The 24,546-nt window shown below is 36.0% G+C and overlaps 2 protein-coding genes across 2 annotated transcripts in view; one reads left to right on the forward strand and one right to left on the reverse strand.

The window, feature by feature from the left end:
* Nucleotides 1-476: 476 nt before the first annotated feature.
* LOC142235379 (uncharacterized) lies at nucleotides 477-9,699 on the forward strand. The gene is made up of 3 exons (XM_075306634.1): nucleotides 477-489; nucleotides 544-880; nucleotides 9,576-9,699. Exons 1-3 carry the CDS (start codon nucleotides 477-479, stop codon nucleotides 9,697-9,699), a joined length of 474 nt encoding a protein of 157 aa, XP_075162749.1.
* A 4,021-nt stretch (nucleotides 9,700-13,720) lies between these two features.
* Nucleotides 13,721-24,546, reverse strand: part of LOC142236791 (uncharacterized) — a 42,914-nt gene continuing 32,088 nt past the window's right edge. The window contains exons 2-3 of the mRNA XM_075308084.1: nucleotides 15,303-15,491; nucleotides 13,721-15,245 (exon numbers count right to left, since the gene is read on the reverse strand). Coding sequence (XP_075164199.1) covers nucleotides 13,884-15,245; nucleotides 15,303-15,425 — 1,485 coding nt within the window. The 5' untranslated portion in view covers nucleotides 15,426-15,491 and the 3' untranslated portion in view covers nucleotides 13,721-13,883. The remainder of the gene's footprint in view (nucleotides 15,246-15,302; nucleotides 15,492-24,546) is intronic.

Consider the following 24,546-nt stretch of genomic DNA (forward strand, 5'->3'; position numbering starts at 1 on the left):
TCAAGTCGATAGCTTGTTTCGTTCGGAAGTTAGCGTGATTTCAACAGACGGACGGACGGACGGACGGACGGACATGCTCAGATCGACTCAGCATTTCACCACGACCCAGAATATACACTTAGCCCATAAAGTCTGCGTTCACATTATACATTTTTATAAATGCTCAAATAAAAATGCGAAATATGTGTTGTAGAGAAAAAATTTGTTTATAAATGTATTGTTTACGTACTATAGTTCAAAACAAAAGAAAAAAACACTCAACACTCTCTCTTTGTTTAAAGATGGCGTGACAAAAGAGTTGCACGAAGCGAATGAAGGAAACAAAAAGTCTGCGTTCACTCTTTCTGCTGCGACAGTACCGTTTCATTTTGAGACTTTTTACATTATTACTGCCATTTTATAGTCATTCTTATTACATTAGATCGCTAACAAGTTCCTATGCACATTTTTTAGTGTAGTTCGTAATAATACTAAAAATGGAAAGAAAGGGTAAAGAAATTAGCGTTGATGAACGAAAAATAATTATAAAATTATGGAAAGAAGGAAATAGTTTTAGAAAAATTGGCAAAACAGTTGGGAGAGCATATTCATCTGTGCAACGAGTTGTAAATAATTTCCAAGAAACAGGAATTTTAACATCGAAGCCGAGGCCTGGTCGTTCAAAAATATTATCGCAGCGTGTGGAGCGAAAGGTAATTAATGTTGTGAAGGTTAATCCTCGTGTAACATCATCAAAAATTGTTGAGAATGTAAGAGAGGCATTTAAAAAGAATATTTGTGCGGAAACCGCCAGGAAAGTATTGCGAAAAGCTGGGTGTCATGGTAGAGTGGCTAGACGAAAACCATACGTATCTCTTACAAACAGACGAAAGCGTATTGAGTTTGCTCATAACTATATAAATAAACCGCCAGAGTTTTGGAAACAAGTAATTTTTTCGGACGGAAGCAAATTCTGTACATTTGGCAATAAAGGCCGTCAAATTGTTTGGAGAAAAGTGGGCACTGCGCTTGAAAAACAAAATCTTGTTGGCACCGTGAAACATGGAGGAGGAGTTATGGTGTGGGGATACAGGGCGGCTTCTGGTGTGGGTCAGCTCGAATTTATTGAATCGACGACGACATTTAAAAAAAAAAATTTAAAAAAAGTGCGGAAGACCTGAGTCTAGCCAACACGTTTTGGTTCCAACAGGACAACGATCCAAAGCACACGGCGGAAATAGTACATGCAGAGAAGAAACATGATTGTCACAATCATATTTGAAGAGCAAAATAATATGATAGGACTAGTTTTGCGGCGACCATCTAACATTTTAACCTGCAACCATGTTGGCTCAGTGAACATGGTTCTAAGAAAAATGTAATTGTCCTCATCTAAAATGTTATTATATTGATAAAAAAAATTTTGTTTGAATGAAAAGACAATGGTCACGATTTAAAATGTTATGGTATTCATTAAAAATGTTTTTCTCCTAGTTAAAAGAATATGGTCACAACCTAAAATGTTTTGATCTTTATGAATAAACTTTTTTCATCGTCGAAAAAAGGACGCCACTTGAGAAAAGAAAACACAAAATTAACTTTATTTGTTTGTTTTTATTTATTTATAAACTAATTCATTGTTTATTTGTATTTATAATGCCGTTCAAGCAAACATCATATATTTTTACACACTCTATTTTATTTCAATTTCAACAATAAGCAATTATTCCATATTTACATCGTGCCCATCAAATGTACAAACGCAGACATCATATAACTGCAAATAAAAATAAATGATACCATATAGCAAAATGCAGAACAAAAAACCAGGTACATTTTTTCAATTACACTTTCCTTTTTTGTGTTCACATAAAACCACGTGCCACTTCTGAATAAATAAATTAACACATAACACAGTAAGTCCGTATTCTCCGTCCATTCCAAGAAACAATCAACACACGACTGACGCGCAAAATGAAAATCGTGTGTACCTGCTCAATGTTTCTATAAAATTTTTTTCGCTGCAAACAAGTTAAAAAATTAAATGGTCACTAAAAAAATGTAAATGGTCTTTATGGCCACATAATGGTTCTAGACATGTCTATACTTAACCTATAAAAATACTTTTTTCCCTGTAAGAAAGTAAAAAAAATTGAATGGTCAGGTACATGATTTTCCGACCATTTAATGGTCTCAAATTCTATCATTTAAGTGATAGAACATGTTTGCGGTATTTGAGAACCATTCAGATGCTTATTGCCACCATACATTTTTCTCCGCTCGAAAACTATTTTTACAAAGACAAAATACATGGGTTTCGCGCAATTACATGCTCTAGATAAGTATTAAATGGATGCGGCAACCATGTCCAAACATGGTTTTTCTGTGCGTGTAATCACTGTAGTGTTTTTCAAGCTGAACTATTGGCAATAAGAGAGGTGGTGAATTGGCTGAGAACAAATATTGGCATTAATATATACTCAGACAGTCAACCTGCAATAAAATCCTTGGACTCTGTGTTCCTCAACTCGAAAACGGCCATCGACTGCCGCAAATCTCTCAATCAGATGGCTGAGCAGTACAATATTCACCTAATATGGGTGCGTGACCATAGGAACATACCGGTGAACTGCGAAGCGGATGAGTTGGCAAGGCTAGGGACTACCTTACATATTCCAGGGGAACTAGAATCTGTTGGTATGCCCCTGGCTACCTGCAAGCTTATGCTGCGTGAGAAGGCTGTTATGATGGCAAATGTTCGATGGGAGAATCCCAGCAAAAAAACGTCGCCAAAAAAATTATGAAAATGTTCTTTTTGGATCCGGAAGTGGTGCAAAATTGACGCAGAAGCGATGAATTTAACATGGGCTTGTCATAGGACGGAAGTCCTCCATTTATACGGCCATTGCACTGAATTTGCATCACTTCTTTAGGTGTGATCAGAATTCAATATTTTGGATGTAAATTGAACAAGTAAGGAAAGTCTAAAGTCGGGCGGGGACGACTATATTATACCCTGCACCACTTTGTAGATCTAAATTTTCGATACCATATCACATCCGTCAAATGTGTTGGGGGCTATATATAAAGGTTTGTCCCAAATACATACATTTAAATATCACTCGATTTGGGCAGAATTTGATAGACCTCTACAAAATCTATAGACTCAAAATTTAAGTCGGCTAATGCACTAGGGTGGAACACAATGTTAGTAAAAAACAAACAAACTGAGGGGTATAAATAGGGGAAACATTTAAATCTGAAGCAATTTTAAGGAAACTTCGCAAAATTTTATTTGTGATTTATCGCTCGGTATATATGTATTAGAAGTTTAGGAAAATTAGAGTAATTTTTACAACTTTTCGACAAAGCAGTGGCGATTTTACAAGGAAAATGTTGGTATTTTGACCATTTTTGTCGAAATCAGAAAAACATATATATGGGAGCTATATCTAAATCTGAACCGATGTCAACCAAATGTGGCTAGTTCTACTCCCTGTGCAAAATTTCAACTAAATCGGAGTTAAAAATTGGCCTCTGTGGTCATATGAGTGTAAATCGGGCGAAAGCTATATATGGGAGATATATCCAAATCTGAACCGATTTTAACCAAATTTAGCACGCAAAGTTATTATGCTAATTCTACAGGACCCTATACCAAATTTTAGGACAATCGGACTAAAACTGCGAGCTGTACTTTGCACACAAAAATACATCAACAGACAGACAGACGGACAGACAGACAGACAGTCAGACAGACGGACATCGCTAAATCGACTCAGAATTTAATTCTAAGCCGATCCGTATACTAAAAGGTTGGTCTATGATTACTCCTTCTTGGCGTTACATACAAATGCACAAACTTATTATACCCTATACCACAGTAGTGGTGAAGGGTATAAAAATTCGTGTGATATTTTGTCAAATAAATATTTTTTATAATTTTTTATAATTTTTAATGGATTCTAACGCTTGTCGGAAACGTGTGACCTCAAATATTTTCAAAAATTCACCATTTTTTCAGTTTGGATTTAGCATTTTTTAAGACAAAATTTAAATGATTTTTACCAATTTCTGAATTCTTATTCCGTTTTTAACGTATTTGAAACAAAAAAGTTAAAATTACCCATTAAAAGTATGAAAACCCCAAGTTATAAAAAATTGAATTAAAAGAACTTCCTGGGTAGTTAAACTAAAGAACATCATTGGGAGTGCATCGTCTGCAAGCGCTTTTAAAGTTGTGCCTTTGGAAGAACTTCCAAATTTTTTTGCTGCGATTGCAAGGGCTGTAACGACACCAAGCAAATATGGCCCCATTTAAACTTAAACCGCACACTAGATATGCTAGTGATCTCGAGACGTCAGATATCACTCCTGATATCTGCTATAAAGGATGGCTGCCTGATAGGCGATTTTGCAAAAACTATAGGCGCGAAGTATAATGACTATTGTATGAGCTGTCATGATGCGGAGGAAAAGGAATCAATAAAACACCTCTTGTGTGAGTGTCCTGCATTTTGTGTAAAGCGCAAGCAACTTTTAGGAGCATATAGCTTCAGATTACTGGCGAATCTGGAAAACGTTAACTTAAGCAGTCTGCTAATGTTTTTGGAACAATCTGGTTGGTTCAACAAAGAAAAATAATCAAGAAGGTTCAGCGGTTAAAACTAGAAGTGCCCATATGTAATAGGTACTTTTAGTTAATGTGGTATCACAATGGACTGAATAGTCTAAGTGAGCCTGAATCTTAATCGGGCTGCCACTTTAACCTAACGTGTTTGGTGTATTCCTATCAATATTCACACAAGGGTGGGCCATATACTCGTAGGTGTCCCTAGCGCCCAAGAAACTAAGGTTTGTTTTATTCTACTGTGTGAATTTAATTTTTGTTTCTTTTTTGTCTTTTTTTTTTGGTATGAATTGTAAGTCTAAACTCAAATCTATTTTATCTGCTATACCCTCATATGAAAACTTGCTGTTTTTTTTTAATTTCCACATAGGGTGGGAAAACAAGGTTTATCAATTAAACGAGGATAACTCAATTATAACGCAATCCACCCTGTCGATGATGAACGTATGTCACTCATTAGACAACTCTAAGTGGAGGATGTTCCTTTCGTATGATTTTTTTTATTAAAAGGCGTAATATTCTTCTCTTTGTATAGAAATCAAAAAATACCCCCATGTAGGTTAAAAAATTGAAATTGGAAAAAGCTTCCTCTTTATTTGGGATGGGTTGTGGGCTAACGGTTCCCATCAAAGACCAACAAATATTTATTCTTGTTTTTCTTTTCAGTCAATTATTTGAAATCTATTTGATTTAGTTGTCATGGAGTGCGGGCTATTTGAGTATGGGTGGCCTGGGAAATCTGAAATTCTAGCTGGATAGAAAAAAAACTCGTCCCAGAGGGTGGTCTCGACCTCTCATGCTGTGCTACTGTGCTCCATGATAAACAAAAAAGTGTTCTTTTATATTTTCCATTTCATTTGTTTTAGGGTAAAGAAAATTGCAACTGCACCGAAAAAACATTGACCTAATATGGAAAAGTATGCATCTTAAAGCTTAGAATACTAAATTTACACAATTATGAAAAAAAAAACAAATCAATAACAAAATGGCTCAAAAAAGTACAAATGCTTATAAGATATATTGACTGAATATTATGCAACTTGAATTTTTCACTAAATTTACACAATATTGAGGAAAAATTTCTTAAAACAAATTAAATAAACGTCTGTAATCTACATTTTCAGTTTTAAAATCATACGTCTTTGAAATAAATATTCTAAATATTTAAATTAACAGAGTTAGTAAATCTTTGGACTAAAGAAAAAAACTTCAAACTAAACCCAATTTTTTTTTGTTAATTAAGAAAACGTTTTTCCCTATGGAAATCTTGTATTATATTGTAAACTAAATTTGTTTTTTTTTTCACAAAGAAACATCCATACCCCGAAGTTTTGAGTAAAACCAGTTGATGGAAAGTGGAGGGAGATTGTCATGTTAACCATCTTCCATCAATAGGGGTTCCAACGTAGCGCAATGGCTACCATGCCCGTCTGGCATACAGACGTCCATGGGTCCAATTAAATTTTCGACCAAACACTAAAAAGTTTTTCAGAGATGGACTACCCCCCCCCCCCCCCCCCCTTTCAGTACTTCTGGTGTCATTTTTGAGTACTGCAAAGCTTCTCTAAGTGGTTTCGCCGAAATGTGAAACGCCGCATAGAGGGGTGAAATCGCAAAAAATGAAGATTAATTAAACTACTTATCCGATTTTAAAAATTCTTTCACTATTATTCTGCTACATTATCACTGAGTGACATAGGCTACACATCTTTTGGAAAACTAGGTGGTGCCACTCCCCACTATTAAAAATAGCTCTAGCGGCCATAGTAATGAACCGATTGTCATGAAACTTTCCCAAAGTTGTACTGTTGGTCTGGTAATAATCCTTGGCTATACTTGGTTATAATTGGGCGTGGATCTCCCTCTCATAACCACTGTAGGCCTCCTAATAATCCTTGGCTATACGTGATTATGATTGGGCGTAGCGCCGCCCAATCAAACTTGGAACGGATATATCTCATGAACAGTACAGTATGAATTACATCCAAGGTGGAATAGGGAGGCGCCACGCCCCTTTTTAAAGAATGCTCTGGCTCAGTCGGAAAAGTAATAAAATTTTTTACATAGTAATAAATTTGTTATACCCTTCACAATAGGATGGCTTGCGCAGCCTCAAAGAGAAGCAAATTTCATACGATCCGGCTGAAATTTGGTACATGATGTTGGTATATGGTCTCTAATAACCATGCAAAAATTGGTCCAATTATATATAGCCCCCATATAAACCGATCCCCAGATTTGGCTTGCGGAGTCTCATAGAGAAGCAAATTTCATCTAATCCGGTTGAAATTTGGAACAAGGTGTTAGTATATGATCTTTAACAATCGTGCCAGAATTGGTCCATATCGGGCCATAATTATATATCGCCCCCATATAAACCGTTCTCCAGATTTGACCTCTTGGAGGAGCAAAATTCATCCGATCCGGTTCAAATATAGAACGTGGTGTTAGTATTTATATGGTCTTTAACAACCGTGCCAAAATTGGTCCGTATCGGTCCACAATTATATATAGCCCCCATATAAACCGTTCTCCGGATTTGACCTCCGGAGCCTTTTGGAGGAGCAAAATTCATCCGATCCGGTTCAAATTTGGAACGTGATGTATATGGCCGCTAACAACCATACCAAAATTGGTCCATATCGGTCTATAGTTATATATAGCCGATCTCCAATCACACAAAAATTGGTCCATATCGGTTCATAATCATAGTTGCCACTCGAGCCAAAAATAATCTGCCAAAATTTTATTTCCACAGAAAATTTTGTCAAAATTTTATTTCTAGAAAAATGTTGTCAAAATTTTATTTCTATAGAAAATTTTGTTAAAATTTTATTTCTATAGAAAATTTTGTTAAAATTTTATTTCTATAGAAAATTTTGTCAAAATTTTATTTCTATAGAAAATTTTGTTAAAATTTTATTGCTATAGAAAATTTTGTTAAAATTTTATTTCTATAGAAAATTTTCTCGAAATTTTATTTCTATAGAAAATTTTGTTAAAATTTTGTTTCTATAGAAAATTTTGTGAACATTTTATTTCTATAGAAAATGTTGTTAAAATTTTATTTCTATAGACAATTTTGTCAAAATTTTATTTCTATAGGAAATTTTGTTAAAATTTTATTTCTATAGAAAATTTTGTCAAAATTTTATTTCTATAGACAATTTTGTCAAACTGAATTATATACGTATTCAATCGATCTTTTTATACCCTCCACCATGGGATGGGGGTATATTAACTTTGTCATTCCGTTTGTAACACATCGAAATATTGCTCTAAGACCCCATAAAGTATATATATTCTGGGTCGTGGTGAAATTCTGAGTCGATCTGAGCATGTCCGTCCGTCTGTTGAAATCACACTAACTTCCGAACGAAACAAGCTATCGACTTGAAACTTGGCATATGTAGTTGTTATTGATGTAGGTCGGATGGTATTGCAAATGGGCCATATCGGTCCACTTTTACGTATAGCCCCCATATAAACGGACCCCCGGATTTGGCTTGCGGATCCTCTAAAAGAAGCAAATTTCATCCGATCCACTGAAATTTGGTACATGGTGTTAGTATATGGTCTCTAATAACTATGTAAAAATTGGTCCACATCGGTCCATAATTTTATATAGCCCCCATATAAACCGATCCCCAGATTTGGCTTGCGGAGTCTCAAAGAGAAGCAAATTTTATACGATCGGGCTGAAATTTGGTACATGATTTTGGTATATGGTCTTTAACAACCGTGCCAGAATTGGTCCATATCGGTCCATAATTATATATAGCCCCCATATAAACCGTTCTCCAGATTTGACCTCCGGAGTCTTTTGGAGGAGCAAAATTCACCCTATCCGGTTCAAATTTGGAACGTGGTGTTAGTATATGGCCGCTAATAACCATACCAAAATTGGTCCATATCGGTCTATAGTTATATATAGCCGATCTCCAATCACACAAAAATTGGTCCATATCGGTTCATAATCATAGTTGCCACTCGAGCCAAAAATAATTTGCCAAAACTTTATTTCTATAGAAAATTTTGGCAAAATTTTATTTCTAGAGAAAATTTTGTCAAAATTTTATTTCTATAGAAAATTTTGTTAAAATTTTATTTCTATAGAAAATTTTGTTAAAATTTAATTTCTATAGAAAATTTTGTTAAAATTTAATTTCTATAGAAAATTTTGTTAAAATTTTATTTCTATAGAAAATGTTGTTAAAATTTAATTTCTATAGAAAATTTTGTTAAAATTTTATTTCTATAGAAAATTTTGTCAAAATTTTATTGCTATAGAAAATTTTGTTAAAATTTAATTTCTATAGAAAATTTTGTGAAAATTTTATTTCTATAGAAAATTTTGTTAAAATTTTATTTCTATAGAAAATTTTGTGAAAATTTTATTTCTATAGAAAATTTTGTTAAAATTTTATTTCAATAGACAATTTTGTCAAACTGAATTATATACGTATTTAATCGATCTTTTTGGATTTAATATATACCATGTATGGACTTACATATAATTTAGAAGACTTTGTTAGGAGGTTTTAAGATACATTGCCAACGGCAAGCGTTACCGCAACTTAAGTAATTCGATTGTGGATGGCAGTGTTTAGAAGAAGTTTCTACGCAATCCATGGTGGAGGGTACATAAGCTTCGGCCTGGCTGAACTTACGGCCGTATATACTTGTTATGGTTGATTTTGCTTTCCACACTGACATTCATTTATGATTCTATCTATCGCATTCCGAGTGAAAAAGTAACTTTATGCTTATGAAACAAGTATCAGCTGATCATATTCCTTTTCTCTGGGTATGGTTTCGAAATCTGATGTGATATCATTCCCTCTAATACACACACACTCGCATACACAATGCACCATGCTAAACTAATGTAATTAGTTCAACTTTTAGATACCAATATAATGACACAAATAAAGTAATAAATTTTATTTTTGAAAAAAAAAAACAGAACGACAGCAGCTACACTCATTAATAACACTATTGACCAGTTTATCATCATCACAATTCCCGTCAGCACTAGCACTATGGTGACCACTATTGTCATCATGGGACCCTTAATAGCAGCGCTATAAAAGTATACAAGATCATACATCACAAATACGTCAGCTACAGGCTTAACAATAACCACTGACCACAATTTGGAAGAACTGACTAACAGATGGTTAAAGTCATTGGGCCATTACCATGCATTATTCTAGGTTGAAATACTCTTGGAAATTTTATGAGTGGTAATGTAAAGCTTAAATATTTCTTAACAGAATAAACAGTCAAAAGGTTTAAGCGTCATGGTACACCCAATGAAAAAATACTTTCCTCCAGAACGAAACAAGGTATGAAAACGGTCATTTTGGATCCGGAAGTTGAGCTAAATAGGAACAAAATCAACGAATTTTACTCGGGCTTGTCCCAGGCTAGAAGTCATTCTTTTAAGCAACCAGTACATTTTTTTGTGAAGTCAATAAGTGAGTAATGTAGAAAGTCGGACGGGGCCGAATATATCATACCCTAAACCACCCCAACTGAATTAATAAATTTTTGGCCTTAAGTTCGGCCGGGTCGAATCTTAAATTCCTACCACCATGAATCAAATATAATAGTTTCCCTTGTCAAATAATTTCAGGGGTTTGATGACAGATATTCCCCCAAGCAGATCAGTTCAATCAGAACGCTTACCGAAGATAATTTTAAAAATGCTACCTATGAAGACTATATCAGATAGAGGATTTATAGGAACCATTTTTGTTTGGGTTTTAGCAAGAACATGATGAAATAACGCTTTGATTTGAAATTTAAAACTTTTTTTTCATGATCAAACCGCCTTCTATACCCTTAAGAAAGGAAATCGGTATATATGGAGATCTTACCAAATGGACGGATAAAAACTAAATCCGATAGAGGTTTTTGACAATTTCAGGAAAATCGAATAAGAACTACGGTTTTTGGAAGCCCAAGGAGTAAACCGGTGTATATGGGGACTATACCAAAACATAGACCGATACACGCAATTTTCAGCATACCTAATTGTTGTTCTGAAAAACCTACAGAATGTAGACACCAAATCGGAAGGCCTATTTATAAAGGGGCTATATCAAAACCTGCACCGATACACAATATATTTGCCACACCTATTTATGGTTCTAAAGAACCTTTAGATTTCCAATTTCAGGCATATTGGATAAAAACTACGGTTTCTAGAAACCCAAGAAGTAAAATCGGGAGATCGGTCTATATGAGGGCTATACCAAAAAATGAACCGATACCTAAAATTCCTCTACATTTCTAAATGAAATGGGAATTCTAGAGGTATTTTAGATCCACAAATAGCCAGCAAAAAAATTTTGGAAGTTCTTTACTTCCAAAAGCACTTCCAAAAATGTCCTCCCAAAGATGTCCTTTAGTTTAACTACACAGGAAGTACTTTTAATTCAATTTTTATACCATCCAACATAGGGTGGGAGGTATATTAACTTTGTCATTCCGTTCGTAACACATCGAAATATTGCTCTAAGTCCCCATAAAATATATATATATTCTGGGTGGTGGTGAAATTCTGAGTCGATCTGAGCATGTCCGTCCGTCCGTCCGTCTGTTGAAATCACGCTAACTTCCGAACGAAACAAGCTATCGACTAGAAACTTGGCACAAGTAGTTGTTATTGATGTAGGTCGGATGGTATTGCAAATGGCCCATATCGGTCCACTTTTACGTATAGCCCCCATATAAATGGACCCCCAAATTTGGCTTGCAGATCCTCTAAGAGAAGCAAATTTCATCCGATCCGGCTGAAATTTGGGAAATGGTGTTAGTATATGGTCTCTAACAACCATGCAAAAATTGGTCCACATCGGTCCATAATTATATATAGCCCCCATATAAACCGATCCCTCGATTTCGCTTGCGAAGCCTCTAAGAGAAGCAAATTTCATCCGATCCGACTGAAATTTGGTACATGGTATTAGTATATGGTCTCTAACAACCATGCAAAAATTGGTTCATATCGGTCCATAATTATATATAGCCCCCATATAAACCGATCCCCCGATTTGGCTTGTGGAGCCTCTAAGAGAAACAAATTTCATCCGATCCGGCTGAAATTTGGTACATGGTGTTAGTATATGGTCCCTAACAACCATGCAAAAATTGGTCCACATCGGTCCATAATTATATATAGCCCCCATATAAACCGATCACCAGATTTGACCTCCGGAGCCTCTGATTCAGTTGAAATTTGGTACGTGGTGTTAATATATGGCCTCAAACTCCCATGCAAAAATTGGTCGATATCGGTCCATAATTATATATAGGCCCCATATAAACCGATCCCCAGATTTGACCTCCGGAGCCCCTTGGAAGAGCAAAATTCTTCCCATTCGGTTGAAATTTGGTACGTGATGTTAGTATATGGTATCCAACAACCATGCAGGAATTGGTTCCTATCAGTCCATAATTATATATAGCTCTCATATAAACCGATCCCCAGATTTGACCTCCGGTGTCTTTTGGAGAAGAAAAATTCATCCGATCTGGTTGAAATTTGGTACGTGGTGGTAGTATATGATATTTAACAACCATGCCAAAAGTTGTCCATATCAATCCATAATCATATATAGCCCCCATATAAAACGATCCCGAGATTTGGTTTTGGAGCCTCTTGGAGGAGCAAATTTCATCCGAGTGAGTTGAAATTCGGTACATTGTGCTAGTATAAGACCGTTAACAACCATGCCTAACTAGGTCCATATCGGTCTATAGTTATATATAGCCCTCAGATAAATCGATCCCCAATCACACAAAAATTGGTCCATATCAAGTTTATAATTGTATATAACCCCCATATAAGCGACCTCTATATTTCAATTCTGGCTCTCTACGTACCGTGCAAAAAGTCCATATCGATTCGTAATTATTTGTAGACTTCACTATACATAACTTTTTGTCTAATATATACCATGTGTGGACTAAATCACAATTTAGAAAACGATGTTAAGAAGTTTTAAGATACCATAACCCAAGTAATTCGATTGTGGATGACAACAGTCTTTCGTAGAAGTTTCTACACAGAAAGAATAGTTTTTTTCTGAGGAACGAAATTTTAGACAAGCAAAGTTTCTTTTGGCGCTAAATTTTTTCTTTTAAAGCAAATAAAAACTATGAGAGACAATCGTTGAATCGCTTATCATAAATTCGGCTCTAAAAGAAAATATGTGATAAGAAAGGGGAATTTCGTTTGTCTAAAATTTCGTTCCGGAGGAAAGTATTTTTTCGTTGGGTGTACGCAATCCATGGTGGAGGGTACATAAGATTCGGCCTGGCCGAACTTACTGCCGTATATACTTGTTGTTTTTTATTGTTGGTTTGTACTTCAATCTTATTTGTTGGTTTGATCTCAGCTTTAAAACCATTGCGTTGACTAAATACAAGAGTAGCTTAACCAACAGAGGAAAATGGGCTTTAAAGCTGAGATCAAAACAACAAATACTCGTATGATTGAAGTACAAACCAACAATAAAAAACAAAAACGAAAATGTTATTTCTATAAAAATTTTGTCAAAATTTTAATTTTTTAATTTATTTCTATAGAAAATTTTCGGCCTTTTTTGTCTAATATATACCACGTATGGATTAACTTAGAATTTAGAAGACGATGTTAGAAGTTTTAAGATACCTTGTCATCGGTAAGTATTACCACATCCCAAGTAATTCGATTGTTGATGACAGACTTTCGTTGAAGTTTCTACGCAATCCATGGTACATAAAATTCGGCCCGCCGAACTTACGGCCGTATATACTTGATTTTTTTGTAAAATGAATTTTTTCTCATTATTTTAAACCTATTCCATCCCCTTCTAAATAATCCGCTCCCAATAAAACAACCTTTTTCCATTACCAATATAGCCATCATCGCCATCTCCGATTCAATTTTTATCTACTCAATCGAATCGACTCATTCCCTGGTATATTGTTTAGGCATAGCCAGAAGTCTCGCGGAGACAAGTCGCACGAATACGGTGGTTGCGGAATGAAATTTTTTTTGTCGAAATGGTAGTAACTTTAAATGCAAACATATCCACTTTGAAAAAGTTTCACTCTGTATTCCAGAAAACTGTATTTATTTTTATTAAAAAAGAAAACTTAATTAGAATATTTTTGGTATAAAATAGAACATACAGTAATATACTAAAATCTTACGAATATTCAAAGATATTCTTCACGTGAATTCGTTTTATTCAATGGTGCTTTTTTGTCTTCAATAGGCTCAGTGCCTACTACCATCCTCCAGTTCAATATAGGAATTCAAATCTTTTTTATATGGATGTTTAGCTTTCCTGTGACCTTGCAAAGAATTCAAAAATGTGAATTTCATGGGACAATAGGCGCAGGCGTAGAGTGGTTTCTTGGAATGGGAGGCCATATGCTCACGATATTGTCTCGGATGTCCGTAACCATTGCCACAGATATTACATTTATATCTATCCATAGATCGGTGGTGATACCAAATATGTTGACGAGCGGTATCGGCTTTATTGAACTTCTTGCCACAATCTTTGCACACATACAGAGAACTACCATCGGGCTGGGTACGTCGTAGAGGTTGGCAAAAATCTCCATGGACTGTGGTACAATGATATTTCAGACCGCTCTCGGTAGTAAATGCCTTGCCACAGATCTTACAATCGAACTTAAGTTTATTGACGCCAGGATGTTGTGCATCCATATGCCTTTTGAGAGCACATCGTGTTGTGCTGAGCTTTCCACAAAGTTTACATTTAAATGTGTTCGGGTCGTTGTGATAGCGCATGTGTTCTTTAATGGTCCAATGTTCCTTCAAACGTCGTCCACAACAAGGAATGTAACAAGGTTCCAAGGGATGGGAATCGCGAAAATGTTCCTGTAAACTGGGCCAAGTGGTATAGGTTTCCGCACAGAGATCACATTTTATGATTGGCATAAATTTGGCCAAGAGAACATCCAATTCTCTTTCTCTCTCTTGACGAGTCTCTTTACTTTTTCGTCCATCACTTCCCGTAAGCGCTTCTGCATCATCATCAGATTTATACATGAAATCTTCATTCAAGTCCTCATCCGAGTCATCACTAAGCCATATGGCAGACGAATCTTCTCCAAAATTTGGAATATCGGAATCGAAATTCGAAGTTGTGGGAAGTTCTTCATCAGCATCGAACGTATAGCCTTCTTGTACCGCCACCAGTTCGAATTCTTTCTCCAGTTTTATGGCGGGTCCACTTTTAAAAATTTCGTCATTTTCAGAGACTTGCGATTCTGAAGGAATGTTATTTGCATCATTTTGGTAATTACTCCTGACTGCCGTTTGAACTTCCAGGGCATTCAAAGGGGTCTCACCATCAGCTTCCAAGGCAGCCATTTCTGAGAGGGAGACAAAACTGCCTTCCATATGATCTGTGAACTCATCTGCCTTGGGTAGGTCTAACTGTCCCATTTCTCTCTTGACAATTGGCGTCTCGATCTTATCACACTCTTCGCTAAGTTTAATCTGAGCCTTGGCAATAATTTTTTCAAACCTATGAAAGTCCCATATGTGACGAGAACATTTCTCGCAAACGCCCGTAAGATGTCGCCATTGCTCCAGGTTTAAAATCTGATGTAAGAAATTGTTTTCGTTTAGATTTCATTTAACTATTCTTATGAATCTTACCTTGGGATGCAAATATTTAAAGACGATTTCATAAAATTCGGTACCGAAACCATTTTCATCGTAAAGGGTTTCATATTCTTGACACTGATTAACACACAAACGGCAAAGAATCGACTGAGTCATGGTCTCGCTTCAGTTTCATGGAAATCGCTCATGTATAGATGCCTGGTCAATGTTCTATAAAGTTAACTGGAAATAAAAAGTAAAAACTGAATTAATAAGAGCCTATTTATTTGATTTCGTTAAAATAGAAAGTGATTATAGACCTCAGTTGTCCAAAACTTTTCTTAAAATGATGTCATACAGCAGCACAGCGATCTAAAGATAAAGTGAATATGCGATAAGAGACCATCCCGATGGTTTCTTATGAAAATGACCACATTTCATAGGCAGATCCGAACTTATTTTTGTTGTAATTAAAGGTAAGCTATGTACTCTACAAAACAAACTACGTTTCCCATACGGACTTCAATTCACTCCCTCAAAATAGCGGTGGGAATTCGATACCTTATATCGACTTCCGTCCGCAGTTCAATCATATGGAAATATCATTCAGCTGTCGAACTGAACAGACCTGTTTTCTTAAAGGCTCTTTCTAATATGCAAAACGAACTCACTGGGATCAGACCATAATTCTTACCATTGACTAACCCTCCGATTTCAAAGGCAGGGAACGACAGACGGACGGATCAACCAAAAGATAGCCAACTGGGACGGTTTAAGGGATCGCCGCGCCAGTGAGCTCCCCTCTAGTGTACATGATGCCCAGAAGGTATTCCGGAACATCATCAGATCAGAGGTGCTTCATACCTACTGGGCGAATCTTGAAGCATTGCAACCAGCAAATTTAATAGGGTCGGTATCAGGTATGTTTTGGCCAAAAGCATTCTAATATTGAATGGTGTAAATGAATTATGAAGTATTCCATATTCCATACCACATGCTACGCATGGTATAAGGTCTGACCAATCCAAGAACCCTTTAAATGTTTTTTCTAAGATTTTTTGCTTTATTAACTAATTACTCTCCCCTGCCAAGAAAAGATTAAACTCCCCGATTTTAACATTACGCTTGTGTATTAATATTGGCTTTGACATTTTTGGGTTAAGGCTTATGGTGATTTCGATTAGGAAAAAAGGTGCAACATTCTCGAAATTGATTGCTAAATATGAAGGATACTGTCATAGATTTCGTATCCTGCATCCCTCACATTATTATGAATTAACAAAAACTTGGGAATGACACTATAATTTGGGCGAAAATGCAATGATAGAAAATGTAGTTTAACACCAAGGCAACATATTTTTTGCGAAACGAAAACGCCCTTAGTCAATTTCCTTTTGACCACCGATGTATATTGCAAAGGTCGTCAGCAATTTTTGCCACAAAATTCATGTAGAGATTTAAAATCGCATGAAACGTACAGTTGGACATCATATGCACACATCCTTATGTTGGAATGCTGCACTTGTTGTGGGAGGTCTTTCTACATTGTATATGTATAGAGTCCTGTGGAATATCCTTTCCTGTCGCAACACGGGATGAACAGCGATCACCTTGAAGAGTGTATTGAAATCTGCCGCTTAAATATGACTCCATCAGTTTAATAGAAATATCAGAAAAGTTAAACATATTTGCTAGCTTTTGTCAGAGTGTAAGGTGGAGTCAAAGCTTTAGAATGATCTAATAGAACCAATATAGATAGTTGATTCGTATCCAGGTCTTCACGGATTGATTCAATGACCTCTAGTGGAGCGGTGACACAGCTATTTGTGGGCCAAATTCCCGATTGGTGCTCAGTCAGAAATTTATGATGACAAAGGAATTCAAATATTTGACAATCCAAGTCTTCACGGATTGATTCAAAGACCTCTAGCGGGGCTGTGACACAGCTATTTTTGGGCCAAAATCCCGATTGGTGCAGAAAATTGCAAATATTGGTGTTTACTAAATACACTGGTCGGTTGCGGTAGATCTGCTCCTTTTGGTTTAATTTCTTTTTGATTTTTTTATACCCTCCACCATAGGATGGGGGTATATTATCTTTGTCATTCCGTTTGTAACACATCGAAATATTGTATATACATAAAGTATATATATTCTGGGTCGTGGTGAAATTCTGAGTCGATCTGAGCATGTCCGTCCGTCCGTCTGTTGAAATCACGGTAACTTCCGAACGAAACAAGCTATCGACTTGAAACTTGGCACAAGTAGTTGTTATTGATGTAGGTCGGATGGTATTTCAAATGGGCCATATCGGCCCACTTTTAGCCCCCATATAAACGGACCCCCAAATTTGGCTTGCGATTGCTCTAAGAGAAGCAAATTTCATCCGATCCGGCTGAAATTTGGTACATGGTGTTAGTATATGGTCTCTAACAACCATGCAAAAATTGGTCCATATCGGTCCATAATTACATATAGCCCCCATATAAACCGATCCCCCGATTTGGCTTGCGGAGCCTCTAAGAGAAGCAAATTTCATCTGATCCGGCTGAAATTTGGTACATGGTATTGGTATATGTTCTCTAATGACCATGCAAAAATTTGTCCATATCGGTCCATAATTACATATAGCCCCCATACAAACCGATCCCCCGATTTGGCTTGCGGAGCCTCTAAGAGAAGCAAATTTCATCTGATCCGGCTGAAATTTAGTACATGGTGTTGGTATATGTTCTCTAATGACTATGCAAAATTGGTCCATATCGGTCCATAATTATATATAGCCCCCATATAAATCGATTCCCAGATTTGTCCTCCGGAGTCTCTTGGAGGAGCAAAATTCATCCGATCCGGTTGAAATTTGGAACATGGTGTTAGAATGTGGTCTCTAACAAACACGCAAGAATTGGTCCATATCGGTCCATAATTATATATAGCCCCATATAAACCGTTCCCCAGATTTGATCTCCGGAGCCTCTTGGAGGAGCAAAATTCATCCGATCCGGTTGAAATTTGCTACGTGGTGTTAGTATAAGGCCGCTAATATCCATGCCAAAATTGGTCCATATCGGTCTATAGTTATATATAGCCGATCCCCAATCACACAAAAATTGGTCCATATCGGTTCATGTTCATGGTTGCCACTCGAGCCAAAAATAACTTACGGCCGTATATACTTACGGCCGTATATACTTGTTTTTCTTCTAATTGGTTTAAATGAATGACACGATTTTGTGGCAACTATAGTTGGATTATCTTCATCATCAGTCCCATACTCTTTGGGTTTCAATGCCCTATGTTTCCATAGTTTTCGTCATCTTCATGATCTGTCTCTACATTACTCTCTTCTTCAAACGCCTGGATATATGAGTTTGAGGAATCAACATCTATCGGAAACTCTTGTTCAAATGGTTTTAAATCATCTTGATTTCGATTATCTTCATCATCATTCCCATAGGTTAGGTTAGGTGGCAGCCCGATGTATCAGGCTCACTTAGACTATTCAGTCCATTGTGATACCACATTGGTGAACTTCTCTCTTATCACTGAGTGCTGCCCGATTCCATGTTAAGCTCAATGACAAGGGACCTCCTTTTTATAGCCGAGTCCGAACGGCGTTCCACATTGCAGTGAAACCACTTAGAGAAGCTTTGAAACACTCAGAAATGTCACCAGCATTACTGAGAAGGGATAATCCACCGCTGAAAAACTCAGCGGTGGATTATCCCACCTCTTGTGTCAATGAGGTTTCATCAGTTCCATGATCTGTCTCAACCATATTCTCTGCTTCAAACGCCTCAAACCTTTTTATATAAGAGTTTGAAGTATTAACATTTTGATTATCTATCACGAATTCTTGTCCAAATGGTTGAATCATTTCGATTATCTTCATTATCAGTCTCATACTGTTTGGGTGTCAATGAGGAACTCCCTATATTTCCACACTTTTCTTCATCTCCATAATCTTTCTCAACAATACTCATTATAAACCTCTCAAACTCTGTCATTGAGGTATCATCACTTTGATTATCTATCACTAACGTTGAATCATCTCGATTTTGATTCTCTTCAACAATTCCATATACACAAAAAATTTTTTTTTTTTTGATTTCAATCACGAAAATCGAGGATTCAATCATTTTTTTAATTGCAATGTCTTCAATCACGAAAATGATAGTATCAATCACCCAGTTTGATTGAAAACCAACACAATTTTCAACTACAAATTTAATTGACTTTTGTCACGGAATCAATTAATTGTGTGATTGATTCAATTAAAAAAGTGATTGGTTTTTGACATAAAATTCAAGCAGTTTTAATTGAATCAATTAAAATTTTAATTAACTTCGCGACAAAAATCAATCAACAATTTGATTGATTCAATTAAATTATTAATTGATATTGGCAATAAATTTCAATCAAAAATGTATACGAGGGCGGTTCGGAAACTTCTTAGCCTATCAATAAAAGAGAATAGTTAGTTTTTAAAAAATATGTTTATTTTTCAATATAATCTCCTGAAACTTCAATACACTTAGTCCAAAGCTTTTCCAGCAATTCTATCCCTTGATTAAAATAGTTTTCCTCAAGGTCTTCAAAATAGTGGTTTACAACTGTAATTGCATCTTCATTTGAGGTGAAACGCTTGCCAGCAAGGATTTTTTTTAGATTTGGAAACAAGTAAAAGTCACTGGGAGCTAAATCAACTCGTACTTTAATTCGTTGATTTTAGCCATTGTTAAAACACTCTTGGTCGCTGGTGCGTTGTCTTGATGAAAAATTATTTTTTTGTGTTGTAAGCCAGGACGTTTTTCTCGAATTTGTACATTTAATTGATCCAAAAGGTTGCAATAGTACTCTGAATTTATTGTTTTACCCTTTTGCAGATACCTTTGAAGTCCCAAAAAACGTTGCCATAACCTTACCAGCCTTCTTTGGGACACTTCCTCCAGCTTCAGTACATTGTTTGGATTGATCTTTTGTCTCTGGAGTATAGTGGTGGATCCATGACTCATCAACAGTTATGAAACGACGCTTAAAATCCATTTTATTTCGCTTTAAACGATCCAAACAAGCTTGAGAAATGTTCATTCTTATGCGTTTTTCATCGACTGTTAACAAAGGCGGCACCCATTTTGCAGAAAGCTTTTTCATCTGTAGTTCTTCATACAAAATTAAATGGACTCGATCACTTGAGATGCCCATGATATTAGCAATTTGACGCACTTTTATTCGTCGATCATTTAATACCATATCATGCATTTTGGCTAAAATTTCTGTTGTTGCTGTTTTTGGACGTGCACGTGGTTCATCTTCAATACTTGTACGACCACGTTTAAATTCAGCAACCAATTTTTTTACTGTTGCATATGAAGGAGCACCCATTCACCATCATTATGAATTTCTTGTCCCGATAAACCTTTTTTATGTAAATATTTAATGACAGCACGCATTTCTAATTTTTCCATTGTAAAAAAAAATTGCGGATGCGTCTTTTTCGAACACCTGTTTCTATATGAAGGAGTTGCCAGATCGAAACAAAATTTAACATGTGTTCATAACAGAGATGGAAGTGTCCAAAACACTTTTCTGTTTATACCGCGCTTTTTGTGCTAGGCTAAGAAGTTTCCGAACTGCCCTCGTATATTATTTTAGTCCGTTTAATGTAAACAGGCTTCAATGGAAAACGATATTCACATTTCACAATTGCTTACCTTCAATTGTTTTCCATTTTTACAATACCACAAACACAGGTAATTTCAAATGCGTTTTGCCATATCATATATATTTAATATATATTTTTTCAAATCTTTACCACGTGGCCATTTGTTGTTGCACACTTTATTTATTTCAACCCCTTGCTATGATTTGTTGTTTATGCACACATTTCGAACGCATCAGACAGAACCTCGCCAATGATGTTTTTCAATTTACGCGAAAAACAAAAACCCAACCGTTCGTTACGAGTTACTTCCACAGACCATCATACGTTGTTGAATAAATACCCATCCTCTTGTTCTCTTCTCGCTCCTTCTCCCCATCGCTCAAAATTATTCAACTTCAATCACAAAGGTGATTGGATCAATCACATGTTTAATTGGAAACGGAACAATTTTCAATCACGTTTGTAATTGAAAATTATTTCCGTATTGATTAACAAATTGAATCAATTAATATTTTTATTGGAAACGTAACAAATATTAATCATTTTTTAAATTGGGTTTTAATCGGATTTGATTAAATAATTAATTGAATCAATTAACATATTACTTGAATCCGTTTCCAAATTCAATTAAGTGTTTAATTGAAAAAATTTCGGTGATACTTTTTTGTGTGTAGTCATCAGTATCACTTGATATTGAATCCTTGAGATAATGACAATCATAACTTAGATCAGCAATAAATGCCTGAGATTCCGAAATGAATTCCTCTTCTTCCTCTGTCTTTTCAACTTTAACAACGCTTTTACGATTATCTAAATCCCTTTTAATTTCTCTATTTAAATCATACATCAGGATAATTTTTTCTTGGGCATTCTCTATTAATTTTTGAAATTCAAGAACATCATCAACGCATTGACCACATTGTTTACAGATTATCGAAAATTGCCGAAACCTCTTCAAGTCCAATATCTGGAAAAACAAAAAAAAACATTGAATTATTTGTACTGCAAGGCATTTTATCCGTATTATCTGTACACATACCTTGGAAGGTATACACTGCAAAACGATTTTGTATAACTGATTTGGTTGATCCTGATCATCGTAAAGACTTTTTCTACCATCTTGGCAAATATTCGCACACAAACCGCAAATATTAGCCGGCTGAGACATACTAGCCAAATTTGAATTTTTGATTTGAGAAGATCGCGAGAATATATAATTTAAACTGAGCAATTGTAACAAAAAATCACACCGTGGTGTAAGAGGTTACTTGTAAATTTCGGAACTAAAAACTAATAAAAAACAAGTATATACGGCCGTAAGTTCGGCCAGGCCGAAGCTTATGTACCCTCCACCATGGATTGCATAGAAACGTCTAACAGGTTGGCTGATAAGTCCCCGGACTAACAAAGAAACACATTTTTTTTTGTCAAAATTCGTTTTTATTATTCAACATAGTTCCCTTTAAGAGCGATACAACGATTATAACGACCTTCCAAGTTTTTGATACCATTTTGGTAGTACTCCTCCGGTTTTGCCTCAAAATAGTCCTCAGTTTCGGCGATCACCTCTTTACTGCAGCCAAATTTTTTTCCTGCGAGCATCCTTTTGAGGTCTAAGAACAAGAAAAATTCGCTGGGGACCAGATCTGGAGAATACGGTGGGTGGGGAAGCAATTCGAAGCCCAATTCATGAATTTTTGCCATCGTTCTCAATGACTTGTGGCACGGTGCGTTGTCTTGGTGGAACAACACTTTTTTCTTCTTCATATGGGGCCGTTTTGCCGCGATTTCGACCTTCAAACGCTCCAATAACGCCATATAATAGTCACTGTTGATGGTTTTTCCCTTCTCAAGATAATCGATAAAAATTATTCCATGCGCATCCCAAAAAACAGATTACTTTGCCAGCGGACTTTTGAGTCTTTCCACGCTTCGGAGACGGTTCACCGTGCGCTGTCCACTCAGCCGACTGTCTATTGGACTCAGGAGTGTAGTGATGGAGCCATGTTTCATCCATTGTCACATATCGACGGAAAAGCTCGGGTGTATTACGAGTTAACAGCTGCAACCCAGCAAAAACTCATATTACCAAGTATGAGTACAAGTATGCCTGCGCCAAATTGGTAACAACTTCCTCGTGCATATATCAGTAGTAATACTTTTACACGGGCATGACATTGGAGGAAAGTACTTCCGTGCAAGCATACCAGCAGTCGAAAAATAAGTACTTCTTCGCAAGCATACCAGCTCTCCAAACATAATATCTTTACCATAAAGATACCCAAAAGTGCGAACTCTGTTCCTGTTGTTTTGTAATCCAAAACACTATACCACGCTCCACGACATGGATCTATTCAATGATGTTATTTTGTAATATAAATTATATACTATACAGCTTTAGAAAACAAAGGTTATTTTATTAGCAATTTTTTTCTGAAATGCAATTTGGCATTACTTATCGCTACTATTAACGGTGCCCACTGTAGAGCCGAACCCGGACCTCAAGAAATGATTTTGATTACCGGTATTAATAGAAAGAATCACTTTTTGCCTACACAGGGAAGTTATTATTTTTAAATCCCAGGTAATACTGCAAGTAGTAACTTTTTGATTACCGGTATTACTGAAAGAATCACTAGTGCTTACCCAGTTTTTGCTGGGAAACACCGCTCAGAATCATCAACACGTTGTTGTTTTTGGTCAAATGTGAGCTCGCGCGGCGCCCATTTTGCACAGAGTTTTTGCTGGGAAACACCGCTCAGAATCATCAACACGTTGTTGTTTTTGGTCAAATGTGAGCTCGCGCGGCGCCCATTTTGCACAGAGTTTTTGCTGGGAAACACCGCTCAGAATCATCAACACGTTGTTGTTTTTGGTCAAATGTGAGCTCGCGCGGCGCCCATTTTGCACAGAGCTTCCACATATCCAAATATTGATGAATGATATGACCAACACGTTCCTTTGATATCTTTAAGGCCTCTGCTATATCGATCAACTTCATTTTACGGTCATTCAAAATCATTTTGTGGATTTTTTTTATGTTTTCGTCGGTCCTCCGTGCTCATTTCACCACCGTATTTTTTCCCTTCTGAAAACAGTATTTTATCAAAACACGAAATTCCTTTTTTTTCATTTTTTTCACAATAACAAAAGTTGCTTCACAAAAGACGCTCTATCTCACAAACTAATTGACTTACAGACGCCAAATTTTGACACGAATCATTTGAAGGTTGGTATTATATAAAAATAATATGCATTTAATACTAGCGACGCCATCTATGTGTCAGACCGGGGACTTATCAGCCAACCTGTTACTGAAGACTGTCATCCACAATCGAATTACTTGGGATGCGGTAACACTTGCCGATGGCAAGGTATCTTAAAAATTCCTAACACCGTCTTCTAAATTGCAAGGTAGACCATACGGGATATATATTAAACTAAAATACGCCGATTAAATACGTATATAATTAGGTTTGACAAAATTTTCTGTAGAAATAACATTTTGACAAAATTTTCTATAGAAATAAAATTTTTACAAAATTTTCTATTGAAATAAAATTTTGACAAAAGTTTCTATAGAAATAAAATTTTGACAAAATAAAATCTTGGCAACATTTTCTATAGAAGTAA

Source organism: Haematobia irritans, chromosome 4, assembly GCF_050003625.1.
Source record: "Haematobia irritans isolate KBUSLIRL chromosome 4, ASM5000362v1, whole genome shotgun sequence".
Lineage (NCBI taxonomy): Eukaryota > Metazoa > Arthropoda > Insecta > Diptera > Muscidae > Haematobia > Haematobia irritans.

Coding starts and splice junctions, on each gene's coding strand:
- LOC142235379 (XM_075306634.1), top strand. Junction 881..9,575: donor AACAGACGAAAGCGTATTGA/GTTTGCTCATAA, acceptor AAAAAAAAACAG/AACGACAGCAGCTACACTCA.